The sequence below is a fragment of the Cetorhinus maximus genome, chromosome 8 (genome assembly GCF_964194155.1).
Source record: "Cetorhinus maximus chromosome 8, sCetMax3.hap1.1, whole genome shotgun sequence".
Taxonomy (NCBI): Eukaryota; Metazoa; Chordata; class Chondrichthyes; order Lamniformes; family Cetorhinidae; genus Cetorhinus; species Cetorhinus maximus.
In genome coordinates, this window is record NC_135886.1 from 79,698,290 (window position 1) to 79,712,245 (window position 13,956).

The 13,956-nt window shown below is 45.5% G+C and overlaps 1 protein-coding gene across 1 annotated transcript in view; it reads left to right on the plus strand.

Annotated features, from left to right (window-relative positions):
• The window catches only part of LOC144683754 (ecto-NOX disulfide-thiol exchanger 2-like), a 328,442-nt gene that overhangs the window by 298,763 nt on the left and 15,723 nt on the right, over positions 1 to 13,956 (plus strand). The window contains exon 17 of the mRNA XM_078547116.1: positions 3,282 to 3,387. Coding sequence (XP_078403242.1) covers positions 3,282 to 3,387 — 106 coding nt within the window. The remainder of the gene's footprint in view (positions 1 to 3,281; positions 3,388 to 13,956) is intronic.

The window sequence follows — 13,956 nt, forward strand, 5'->3', positions numbered from 1 at the left end:
CAGACTAGTTTTCATCATCAAAAGAGGGCATAGAGAGATTTTTCAGATTTCACCCCCCCCCGCCCCACCCACCACCACCACCACTACCACCACCTCAACCCCCTCTAAATGGCCTGGGTTTTTTTCCCCTAATGGGCCTGGCTTGACCAATAAAGAAAAGAAAATTGATGTACCATCTACTATTGGTAAGGTATGAAAAAAAAAAGCAGTGTAGTACTATGTTGCAATGAGATACCTGTAACAGTGTGTGAGCACAGTGGTGACTCTATTACACAAAGTAATAGTCATTGTTATGATCCCAGCTGATGTTACAGCTGGATAAGTCAGATCTCTGGGTGAAACCTGGCTTGATAGATCCTAACTTTTATTTTTTGTTTAGAAATATGAAGGGTGGCTACTGAACAGAGTCTCAGTCTTCTGATGTACTTTTATCAAAAGAATAAAATATTTATTAAACAAAAAAATGAACTATATTACACTACTCTTTCACCTATAACCATACCTTTACAGATATATAGAGATTCATAAGAATAACACAAGTTACAAAAAGTCTACATTATGCTCTAATATTCACAGTAAATATACAGTCCATGTAAACCAATAAGCGACCAATAGGACACACCACACTCCAAGATCAAGTGACAGATGCCAACAAACAGATGCTATGGATCTCTTATCAACTCCCCATACACGCTTGTCACACCGTGAGTCAATCAGTCTCATAGAAACTGTCTTTCACATGAGGGTTTCCAATCTCAACGCTCAAAAGACTCACTTTGGAATCTTCTCTGAAACAATGCTTTCATTTGGTCATCTTCCACAAGGATCCAGCTCCAGCGTTTCAATGATGTGATGTTTTTGATGTTCCTTTCCCCTGTATCACCACGTGCACTCATGCTTCGCCTTACACGCACTCTCTCAGATATTCAGCCATGCCAGCAAAACACCACTGCTTCACAGGTCAGTAGTAAGGAGCCACCAATCTTTGGCTGTCTCCTCAGATCTCCTGGCTCCTCACAAGCCCACTTTGCCTTGAGTCTGCTTCCTTCAGCTTTCTCTCTTCAATTCAGAGCCTTTCCCTCTGCTCCTTGCTTTCACTTCCACTGAACAGGACCTGTTCCCCATTCCTTTTCTTGTTCTTAAGATTTAACTGTCTTCCTGGGACTTTTTTTTTGTCCTCACCCCCCCCTAGTTTCTGGGACTTTATTCTGTTCTTTTGGGAGATCTGCACCTGCAATTCCCTGTCCTGTTCAGTTTCCTAACCCTGTGATATCCATAGACCAACTGAGCTCAAACTGCGTTTCTGTTTCTCTCTGTCTCTCTGTAGGACAGTTTTCCTACTTTATTTTAACTTCCCTAAACCATTTCAAGGGTTGTAAAACCTCACTAAAATGCAGGTATACAAACAATCCCACAGACTTGCAGGCAACATTCTAAAGTGACCAAAACCCAGGTTTAACCTACACATAGAAAAAAAATCAATTAAGCTTAAACTTCAAGCTACAGCTTATTCCTAACACACACAAATACTCATATGACTTACTTAAAACTACCTCTAGATCTGAATAATTATCAGTAACAAGTGAAAAAGAATAAATTATCTGACCACGGTAATTACCACCTTTTCCTAGACAGGGAAGAAAATGTTTCTTCAGTTTCAATAGTTAAATGCTGTATTGTATGTTAGTTGTATTTTTACTGCAGTGATTGATTATAGGACTCTGAAAGATAGGTCGACCCTTAACTTACACAATGGTGATCAAATTTTGACGTGCATTGTAGTACTTTTCCCAATGGATTGACAGTTTTGGCTGACTGTTTTAAGAGGTTATTGAATGAATTATCTGTCTTTGATTTGGGAAATGGATAAATGTTAGTTTCATTACAGATTAACCACTTGAGGGAATTTTTGAATGGGTTTTAAAGATGAGATTTTTTTCAGTATGCAGTGACTTTGAATATGGCAGCTGTATTAGATTGTTTGAAGTTTATTTTTTTAATGTCCATTTCAAAGATACTCTGAGCTTTGGTCATAGTGGATATTGGATGAGGAGTGGCCATATAGGAAACATGGGGGGCATGGAGGTGGTATGGGGCATGAGGGTGGCAAGGGTGTAATGGGACACCACGGGGGCATGGAGGGGGCATGTGGAGCGAGGATTTGAGGACCTGACATTCACCATTAGAATGGGGCCAATGCCCCAGTAAACGGAGGTACACATTCCAGTCTGCCGGCCTGGCATCCACCGCCTCTGTTGTTGCCTTGACGACTCCGTCCCACCCCACCTCCCCAGAATGAAAATATGGCAGGTGGGGCGCTTTTAAAGGAAACAGCTCTGCTGGTTTGGCAAGTTTCCCGACTTGACCTTCCCCCCACAAATCTGGCCCAAAGTTGTAGTTCTATGTCTCTGCAATTTCCTCATTCTCCATGATAATTTTCCCTGTTTCCACTTCTAAGGGAAAAATATTTGCCTTAGCTACTCTCTTCCTATTTACATACTTCAATCTGTTTTTATTTTCCTGGCTAGTTTACTCTTATATCCTGTTTTTTCCCTCTTTATCAACTTTTTGGTGGCCTTTTGTTGATTTCTAAAACGCTCCCAATTCTCAGACTTTACTATTCCTTGCAACATTATAAGCTTTTCTTATGAACCAATACTAATTATCTTTAACCTCATTAGTAAGTACAGTTTGATTTTCTGCTATTCCCTTTGCAGGAATTCATTTGTTTGCTTTTCTTTTTTATAGTTATTTAAAATGCATGATTTTCAAAAAGTACCCTTTTTATGTCCTGACCTATTAAGGGGATTACTTTTACTTTCCAATTCTGATGAAGGTCTCCATCTGTCTTTTCTCTTTCAGATGTTGGTGGGACTCGCCAGCTGTGAATTTCCAGTGTTTCCATTTTTGTATGTGGTATAGAGATAGGTTGGCAGGATAGTACAGATTATGGTGGAGGAGTTGTTAAATGGGGGGATATGAAGGGCTTTTTAGAACTGGTGTTTATAAAGTGTTGCTCCAACATGACATTACCTGTATGCCAACTTTTGAATTTGATCATGATGTGGGAAGGTTAGCCACATTCCATTCTATGTTACCTAGTTCAGTGCTATTATCGGGAACTTCCAGGTTTCGACTAGCCTTTTATGAAGGTCTGTGAAGCATCGGTTGCCGATTACCAATGGTAGATTGCTGTCATTTTTTATAGATTAATATAGTAGAAACTGTGTTTTAATGTCAGCTAAGCAATGTTTAATGACTTCTGTTTCACTCTACCACAGAACAGCACAGGATGCACAATACTGAGTTCCAGTCAAGAGAAGGATGGTGAGTTGGACAAGGTCATCACAGGGCCTGTCCGATCAGAGAGGGAAGCACTGCTTGTGGGTAAGAGACAGAACAAGTAGAGCACAGGAATTTTATCCATTTAAGTGTTCACGTTTATGAAACAGAACAGGAAGTTGCTGTAATATGCATCTGGTTGGTCACCAATTAGTTGAGCAGAATGTTAATGTTCGTAAAGTTTTAAAGAAAAGGGGGAAATTGCTGTCATCATTAGGAACTTACCACCATTATACTGGGGAGAATTTTCTCCCTGTTGGGCGGGCCAGCCAGGAGCAGGTGCATAGCCGATCGCCACCCACGATTGGCTGCGTGCCGCCATTTTACATGAGCGGCTCAATTAAGGGCCGCCCAGCGTGACACGCACTCTGAAGCGCTCAGCGCTACCTGTGTGGACTGGGGGAGGAGGGAGAATCAGGGCCAGAAATCCGTGCCTCAGGGAGATTGATTTCATTATGAAAAATTGAAAAAAAGAATTTTTAAAAATTATGACATGTTTATGAATTTTGATATAAATTTTTATTTCATTAATAAATCCTTCATGAAACCTCATCTCGCCCATGGATGAGGTGCCATGAAAAATGCGAAGGCCGCATGGGCTCTTCGCCTGCTCGCCAACCTTAAGGTTGGACGGGCAGCCCTGACAAGTACTTTAATTCGTTCATTAATGGCCTCAACAGGCCTTTGACGGTTCGGCGGGTGCCCGCCGAACTGAAGATCGGAATGACGCACAGTGACGTCAGGACGCACGCCCGACGTCACTGCGTGTCATTTTACGGGCCCACCCCCGCATGCCGAACAGAAGATTCTGCCCACTGTAATTTTGGACTGGCAGTCTATTCCCCTCCCCTCAGGACATAAGAAATAGGAGCATGGATAGGTAATTCGGCCCATCAAGCCTGCTGCAGCATTAAATAGGATCATGCCTGATCTCATTGTGGCCTTAATGCCATTTTCCTGCCTGCCCCCATAACCGTTGACTCCCTTGTTGATCAAAAATCTGTTTGGCTCATCCTTGAATAAATTCACTGACCCAGCCTCCACTGTTCTCTGTGGAAGAGAATTCCAAAGGCTAATGATGCCCTGAGAGAAGCAGTTCCTCCTCATTTTGTCTTAAATGGGTGGCCCCTTATTTTTAAAATGTGCTCCCTAGTTCTAAATTCCTGCACGAGAGGAAACATCCTCTCAGCATCTACCCTCAACCCCTTTAGAATCTTATACGTTTCGATCAGATCACACCTCATTCTTCTCAAATCCAATGAGTATGGGCTCAACCTCTCATCACTAGACAACCCTAGTGAGCCTTCTCTGAACTTTTTTTTTGCAAAAATATACTTTATTCATAAAATATCTTCAATCACATTCCAAACCATTTCAAAAACACCATTACAAGGGTACAATCCAGGTTAAACTTTTACAAAATGTATCACCAGGTGCATCAGTACAAACAATATTACAATCATTTACAGCCTTTCATTTTGAGCTGTACAGCCCGAGGGGCTCTAAACAGTTCCCAGTTTCTCGGTGCGCTGTGGCAGAAAGGTCTTAGACAGCGACCCTTCCCCATTGCGCCTTTGCGGCAGCTGCCCCAAGCTTTAGTGCGTCCCTCAGCACGTAGTCCTGGACTTTGGATTGTGCCAGTCCGCAACAATCGGTCGGGGACAACTCTTTGTGCTGGAAGACCAACAAGTTTCGGGCAGACCAAAGCGCGTCTTTCACAGAGTTGATGATCCTCCAGCTGCAGTTGATGTTTGTCTCGGTGCGTGTCCCTGGGAACAGCCCGTAGAGCACAGAGTCCTGTGTCACAGAACTGCTCGGAATGAACCTCGACAGCAACCACTGCATCTCTCTCCAGACTTTCTTTGCAAAGGCACAATCCACAAGGAGGTGAACAACGGTCTCTTCCCCACCACAGCCACCTCGAGGGCAACGTGCAGAGGGGGTGAGACTCCTGGCGTGTAGGAAGGATCTGACGGGGAGGGCCTTTCTCACCACCAGCCAAGCCACGTCTTGGTGCTTGTTGGAAAGTTCTGGCGATGAGGCATTCTGCCAAATGACTTTGACAGTCTGCTCGGGGAACCATCCCACAGGGTCCACCCTCTCCTTTTCCCTCAGGGCCTCTAGGACGTTACGTGCTGACCACTGCCTGATGGACTTGTGGTCAAAGGTGTTTTTCTGCATAAATTTTTCCACGAGGGACAGGTGGTACGGCACGGTCCAACTACTTGGAGCGTTCCGCGGCAGCGTGGCCAGACCCATCCTTCGCAACACCGGGGACAGGTAGAACCTCAGCACGTAGTGACACTTGGTGTTTGCGTACTGAGGGTCTACACACCGCTTGATGCAGCCACACACAAAGGTGGCCATCAGTATGAGGGCGATGTTGGGCACGTTTTTTCCCCCTTTATCTAGAGGCTTGTACATCGCGTCCCTGCGGACACGATCCATTTTCGACCTCCAGATAAAGCGGAAGATGGCTCGAGTGATCGCCATCGCGCAGGAGTCTGGAATGGGCCAGACCTGCGCCACGTACAGCAACAGCGAGAGTGCCTCACACCTGATGACCAGGTTCTTACCCGCAATGGAGAGGGAGCGTCGCTCCCACATGCCCAGTTTCCTTTTCACCATAGCCACTCGCTCCTTCCAGCTTCTAACGCATGCCCTGGTCCCTCCGAACCATATCCCCAGCACCTTCAGGCCGTCAGCCCTGACAGTGAAGGGGACAAAGGATCGGTCAGCCCAGTTCCCAAAGAACATGGCCTCGCTCTTCCCACGATTTATCTTGGCTCCCGGGGCCAGTTCGAACTGGTCGCAGATGTGGATCAGTCTGCGCACCGACAGCGGATCCGAGCAGAAGACGGCGACGTCGTCCATGTACAGGGAGGCTTTTACCTGAGTGCCTCCACTGCCTGGGATCGTCACTCCTCTTATGCCCGGATCCTTCCTGATGGACTCGGCAAAGGGTTCTATGCAACACACGAAAAGAACAGGCGAGAGAGGACAGCCCTGCCTGACTCCAGATTTAATCGGAAAGCTATCTGTTTCCCACCCATTGATTGAGACTGCGCTACTGATGTTAGTGTAGAGCAGTTGGATCCAATTTCAAATTCCCTCCCCAAACCCCATTTTGGAGAGCACATCCACCATGTGGGTGTGCGATATTCTGTCAAAGGCCTTCTCCTGATCCAAGCTGATGAGGCAGGTATCCACACCCCTGTCCTGTACATAGGCAATCGTATCCCTGAGCAGCGCGAGGCTGTCAGAGATCTTCCTGCCCGGCACAGTGCAGGTCTGGTCAGGGTGAATCACCAATTCCAGAGCGGATTTGACCCGATTGGCGATGACCTTGGACAGAATCTTATAGTCCACATTCAACAGTGAAATGGGTCGCCAATTCCTAATTTCCTCCCTTTCCCCCTTGTGCTTGTAGATGAGGGTGATGATGCCTTTCCTCATGGATTCTGACATACTACCGGCCAGGAGCATACTCTCGTACACTCCTAGCAGGTCTGGGCCGATCAAGTCCCACAGAGCCGAATACAACTCCGCCGGCAAGCCGTCGCTTCCGGGAGTTTTACTCTTCTCGAAGGACTCAAGGGCCTTAGTCAGTTCATCAGGAGTTAGCGATTTGTCCAGGCTCTCCTGCGTACTGTCATCTAAGACCTCCGTGATAGAGGACAGGAAGGACTGGGAGGCCGTGCTGTCCGTGGGCTTCACGTCATACAATCCGGCATAAAAGGATTTGCTGATCCTCAAAATGTCGGACCGTGATGACTTTACTGAGCTGTCTTCTTCCTTCAGGCTGCTGATCACAGAGCTCTCTCTGTGTACCTTTTGGAAGAAGAAACGTGAGCACGTCTCATCCTGCTCCACGGAGCGGACTCTGGAACGGAAGATGATCTTGGAGGTCTCCGAGGCAAAGTGCGAGGCTTGCTGGCTCTTCACCTCTTGGAGCTCCTCCTTGACATCGACCCCCATCGACTGCAGCCGGAGCAGATTCTGCATGTTTTTCTGGAGTCGGGACATTTCCCTCTGTTCCTTTCTAGCTTTCTGGGTGCCTTTGAGGATGAAAAACCTCTTGATGTTTCCCTTGATCGCTTCCCACCAGTGTGTCAGGGACTCAAAGAGGGGTTTCACGGTTCTCCAACCTTTGTAATCCCTCTTGAGCTCCTCAATGTTCTCTGGGGTCAGCAGTTGCACATTTAGCTTCCATGCCCCCCTGCCCACCCTCAGGTCCTTCTCCAAGTGGCAGTCCGCCAGTAGGAGGCAGTGGTCAGAGAAGAACACCGGCTTGACATCGGTGGATCTGACTGTGAATGCACGGGACACAAACAGGAAGTCTATCCTGGAACGAATGGACCCGTCTGGCCGCGACCAGGTGTATCTACGCTGCGCTCCGTCTGCAAGGTTGCTGAAGACGTCGTGCAGCTTGGCATCCTTAACTGTTTCCATCGGGGATCTGGACGTAGCGTCCAATCTGCTGTCGGCCCTGCTGGATCGTCCAGCCGCATCGATGATGCAGTTGAAGTCACCGCCCAGAATGACCGGCCTGGAGGTCGCCAGCAGCAGTGGGAGCTGCTGAAAAACCTCCAGCCGCTCAGCCCCTTGTGCCGGGCCATACACGTTAATTAACCGGAGTGGAGCGTTCTTGTACATTACGTCTGCTACGAGGAGTCGCCCATCCACCACCTCCTTAACCTCGGAGACAGTGAAGTTGCCTCCCCGCAGCAGAATACCCAGGCCGGAGGAACGAGAGTCATTTCCGCCCGACCAGATCGATGGCCCATGGGACCACCATCGTGACCATTGCCTGTAGGAGCTGAGGTGCGGTATCGCACACTCCTGCAGAAACAACAGGTCAGCTTTGACCTTGGCTAGGTAGTCCAAGGTCGCAACACATCGCGTAGTAGATTTAATGCTACGCACATTTATGGATACAATCTTTAAACCCATTTTAAAGCATTTATTCTCCTCCCAAACCCAGTGTCTCTGAGAGTCCCAGACCTTTAGTCTGCTCCTTCATACCCGTAGTGAGCTCAAATTCCTTCACTTTGGATGGGCTGAGGCAGATCTCCTTGGCAGTGTTCTGCTCAGGTGGCATCTGGAGGTTCACGTAGAGAGTGGGTTTTGAGATGACCTTTGCTGGAGAAGCTTCTCCAAAACTCACCCCCTCTGGGGTGTTGCTGTTCCCGGCTTCCTGGAGCTGGGGTGCGATGATTACCTCACTGCTCCCAGATTCCAGGGGCTGTGGTGCACTGGCCTCCTCAGGTTGCAGGCAAAGTTGGGGTGCGCTGGTCTCCTTGTTGTCTCCAATGTTCTGGAGCTCGGGTGTCTCGTCCTCCAACGCCCTGGAGCTTTGCCGCCTCTTCTGTCGGTGCCGCCCTGGCACTTCATCATCCGAAAAGCTGCTGCCCTTGTCATCCATGTCGGATGGGAGACGCCTCTTGCCGCTTTTCTGGGAAATGGCTTTGCTTCTTCTTCGCTCCTTCTTCCTTTTGGTGTTCTTCACCGTCCGCCACTCCCCCTGCTGCTTTTCCACTGCTGCCTCCTCCTCCATTGATTCGCTGTCCTGAGGACTGGGAGGTTCAGGGGGTAGTGCTGTTGATTGGCTCTCTGTTGCCTCAATCTCTTTCTTCACCTTGTCTCTCTCTGTGTCCTCCTTTGTCCCGTTGAGCTCCCTGGGGGCCTTGGTGGTTGGAGTGACACGAAACATTTCTTCTGCTTCCCCCTCGTTGGCTTTGGCTGCCTGTGCGTAAGTACGGCAGCGTTTGGGGCAGGTCCTGTAGAGTTGACCTGCCTCGCCACACAGGTTGCAGCACTTGGCCTGTTTGCAGTCTTTTGTCTGGTGCCCTTCCTGTTTGCAGATCTTGCAGAGGGAGGCGCTGCAGTTGGCCGCCACATGACCAGCCTTGCCGCATGAGCGACAATGCTTGGGTTGCCCAGCGTACACCAGGTAGCCACGGTTTCCCCCGATAGCGAAACTGGAAGGAGGGTGGAAAATGGCTCCCTTACCATCGATCTTTAGCGTGACCTTAAACAGGCGTTTGCCTGTCCAGATCCTCAACTCGTCTCGAATCTCGGTGCCGCTCCCCACCTTATCGAAGTACCTGGTGAGGAAGGTGACCACGTCGGCGACAGGGACAAAGGGGTTGTACACATGCACCATCACCACACGTTCCCGTTGCAACGGCAGAGAAAAGTGCGGCTCCGCCGTCAGGATCTTCATCTCCGGCAGGTCTCTCTTCTCCTCGAACACCCTCAGGAGCTGGACGCAGTCTGCCACCCGCTTGAACGTCACGTCGAAATAACCAGCTTTGGGGAAGTCCTGCAGGGATACGATCTCCGGAGCTTCGAAGCTGCACGCCTTCAACAGGATCCTCCTGGCGAAGAAGACCCGATCCATAGGTGATCCTCCTTCGCTGTCGTTCACCGTGACTCGGACAGTGATAGGTAACCCATGGTATGGATTTCGATTGGTTATAGCCTTTCCATCCCGACCTTGCCTTGGCAGGATCATGGTGTCGCCCCTGCAACACTTGATTTTAGCCAAAAGGCCGAGAAGCCTTCTCTGAACTGCTTCTAATGAAAGTATATCCTTCCTTCAGTAAAGAAACAAAAACTGTGTGCACTACCTGGACAACCTCACATTTTCCCACATTACACTCCAGCTGCTAAATTTTTGACAAATCAGATAACCTATCTACATTCCTTTGCAGACTCTTTGTATTGTCCTCACAACTTGCTTTCCTACCTATCTTTGTATCATCAGCAAATTTGGTTACAATACAGTCAGTTCCTTCATCCAGCTTATTAATAAGGACCATCAATGGATGATGCCCCAGCACTTATCCCTGAAACACTGCACTAGTTACATTTTGCCAACCTGAAAATGACCCATTTATCCCAACTCTCTGCTTTCTGTTAGTTAGCTAACCCTCTATCCATGCTAATATGTCACCCCTAACATCATGAACTTTTATCTTCTGCAGTAACCTTATGTGGCGCCTTATTGAATGCCTTTTGGAAAGCCAAATACACCACATGTACTGATTCCCCTTTAGCCACCCTGCTTGATACATCCTCAAATATCTCTAATAAATTTGTCAAACACTATTTCCCTTTCAAAAAACCACATTGCCTGATTATGTTATGATTTTCTAGATGTCCTGCTACTATCTCCTTAATAATGGATTCTAGCATTTTTCCAATGACAGATATTAGACTAACTGGGCTACAGTTTCCTACTTTCTGCCTCCCTCCTCTCCTGAATAGTGGTGTTACATTTGCAGTTTTCCAATCCGTTGGGAATTTTGGAAGATTGCAGCCACTTCCTCTAAGACCATAGGATGCAGGCCATCAGGCCCAAAGGACTTGTCAGCATTTACTCCCATTAGTTTTCCCAGTACTTTTTCTCAAGTGATCATGATTGTTTTCAGTTTCTTTCTCCCTTTTACCTCCTGCTTTTCTACGATTTTTGGGATTTTTTTTTGTCTTTTACTGTTAACACAGATACAAAATACTGGCTGAAAGTCTCTGCCATTTCATTGTTTCCTATTAATAATTACCCAGTCTCTAAGCGACCAATGCTCACTCTCAGTACTCTTTTCCTTTTAATATACTTGTTGTCTGTTTTTACATTTCTTTCTAGTTTTTTTCTCGTACTCCAATTTCTCACTCTTTATTTTTTAGTCACCCTTTGATGGATTCTAAAATTTTCCCCGTCTTCTGGCCTACCACTAATCTTTACAGCATTGTACATCTTTTCTTTCAATTTGATACCATCCTTAGTTAGTCACGGATGGTGCATCCTTCTCAATGGAATATATTTTTGTTGAGTTACGAAATATCACCTTAATAAATATCTGCTTCTCTATCGTCTTATCTTTTAACCTATTTTCCTAGTCCACTTAGCCAACTCTGTTGTCTTATCCTAGTAATTGCTTTTATTTAAGTTTAAGACACCCATTTCAGACCTGAATCAATTATACTCTTAATTTCTTTTCCCATGTCAATGGCAGCAAGCTTGTGGAATATTGGAAATATTGACTAGCTATCAGTTAAAGGTGTAATAAATGGAAGTTATTATTTTTGAATCAATGATTATGTATTACAGGGTTATCCAACTATTCAGCCCTCAAAGCCCAAACAACTTAGGCCTATTTGCACTCATATTTCTTATTTCCTGGTTTTACCTGTTCAAATTTTGTGAACTTGGAGGATTGGTGATTTTACCTATTGTTGGATAAAGCCTAAATCAGAACAAGTGCTGTTAATATTAGCAACTTGAAAATGTGAACTTGAACTTTTTCGCTTGCACAACACAGCATAGAAAAGCCCACAAAACAGGATAATTGCATTTCAGTAGCAGTACCCAAAGTATGGTCATTTTAGAAAAACATTTAGCGATAACTGGTATTTGTATCATTCTTTGTGTAAAAGAAGCACCTTGACCAAACCAATGCCACTCAAGCGAGGAAACGTGGACATTTCTAATATTGGTGATCTGTACTACTGTGTAAGAACAGCATAAAGCAAAGAAAAAGGGCCATTCTCTCCATCAAATCCACTGCCTCCACAAACCACTGATGGTAAGCTCTTTTGTAGTTTCCACTCAAGCCAATTAACTTCCCTATTCCTGAAAAACATCTCACTGCCCCAATCCAGATAAATGAAACAGACTGTAGAATACTTGTCTAACCTCAAATCTAAATTAGTCATCCTCATATACTGTCCATCATAAAAACAGCCTACTTCCACCTACCATGGGGAAAAGAAAAGCAACTATATTCAGCCCCACAACAAACTCTATTCCCTTGCCATTGACTCCGTCCCTTTCCCTAGTAATAGTTCTGGCTGAAAGAGATGGCTTGCAACCTCAGATTCTTGTTTGGCCAAGTTGATTTTCTAGCACCGTTTCCCCTCCATCATAAAGACAAATTTCTTCCACCTCCATTGCTTACCTCTGTCCCTACAAACCAGAAACATGTCTGAGTGACTTCCATCCCTAACTTGTTTCTTCATTGACATGGTATTTGCAAGATCTGATCACTTCCAGAATAACTCCAAGCTCCTCCTCTATACTGTTGACCATCTCCTGAGTTACCAAAAATCCTTGCCTGACACCTTTCTTTCGTTTCCACATATACACGCTCTCCCTTGACAGCATTATCCATAGATATAGGGTTAGCTTCCACAGGTGGGCTGATCAAAATGTATGGAATAGGAGCAGGCCATTTCGTCCTTCAAGCCTGCTCCATCATTCACTGAGATCATGGCTTAACTGCTGCATTAATTCCACCTTGCTGCATTAGCTCCATATTTCTTGATTCCCTTAGCATCCAAAAATGTATCAATCTTTGGCTTGAATGTACTCGATGCGTCACACAACAGCAGTATTGTGGAGTTTACATATTCCCTGATCATTTTGTGGTGTGTATAACTCCATGTGAAACTGGTCCAAAAAAGGAATAGCTGAGGAACTGACTACTGGTGCTGAGCCTCAGAATACTTTATTGAGGAATCAGAAACATAAGAGTTTTGTGACATCTCTATTTCAATACAGGAGGAGGAGGAAACTTTGAATCACAATATTTAGGGAGAACTTCAGACCCAGAAGTATTGAATTGCCTGAAGCTACTGGATTATGGTGGAGGCAGATTCAATCATGGTTTTCAAACAGGAATTGGATGAGTACTCGAAAGGAAAAAAAAATTCAGGGCTACGGGGAAAGGGCAAGGGAGTGGGACTAGCTAACTTTTACAGAAAGCTGGCACAGACACGAAGGGCAGAATGGCCTCCTGTGCTGTAACTATTCTGACTGAGCATCCTCAGCTCTCTGGAGTTGAAAATTCCATGGATTCACAACCCTTTGAATGAAGAAATTTCTCTTAAGTTCAGACCTAAACATTCAACCTCTTATTCTGAGACTGTGACCCCCTAGTTCTAGACTTCCTAGCTGGAGGAAGCATCCAGCCTCTTTCTCCCACATATCCTCTGTTACAAAGACTTGAGCACATTATCTCAGCTGATAGTCTAGTGCTATACTGAGGCAGTGCTGAATTGTGAATGTACCATTCTTGAACTGGAACATTAAATCTAGTGATAGATATTGAGGATACCATGATGCTATTCAACAGCATTAACCAATAACACCCAAAACAGATATATGTGTAGAAAATGATTGTTGTATGTGCCTATGTAACAACAGTATCTGCCCTCCAAAGCAATTAATTTTGAGAGGCTCATCAGGATGTCACTGAGAATTACAATAAGCTTCAATAAAAATGCAAGTTTCTCTTCATAATGGAAAGGAAAATTCCTTAATTTTTAGGTTTATGTGCAGGCCTCTAGTTTTGTGCTCACAATCTAAATAACCCACTTGTATTCATATTGTAAATTCCTGTGACACGATTTTAAAACCTCAGATCATTGTTTCCTCCCAATTTTCTTCATTCCAATCAAAACAAATTTAGTTTTCTGAATTTCTTTTCATAATGTAAAGCCTTAACTCCTAGAATAATTCTTGCTTCACTTCTTCAATCCTCTTGAATACATCTGATATTTTATTAAGGTACGTTGCCCCCAACTTCACACAAATAACATAACTTATACCTA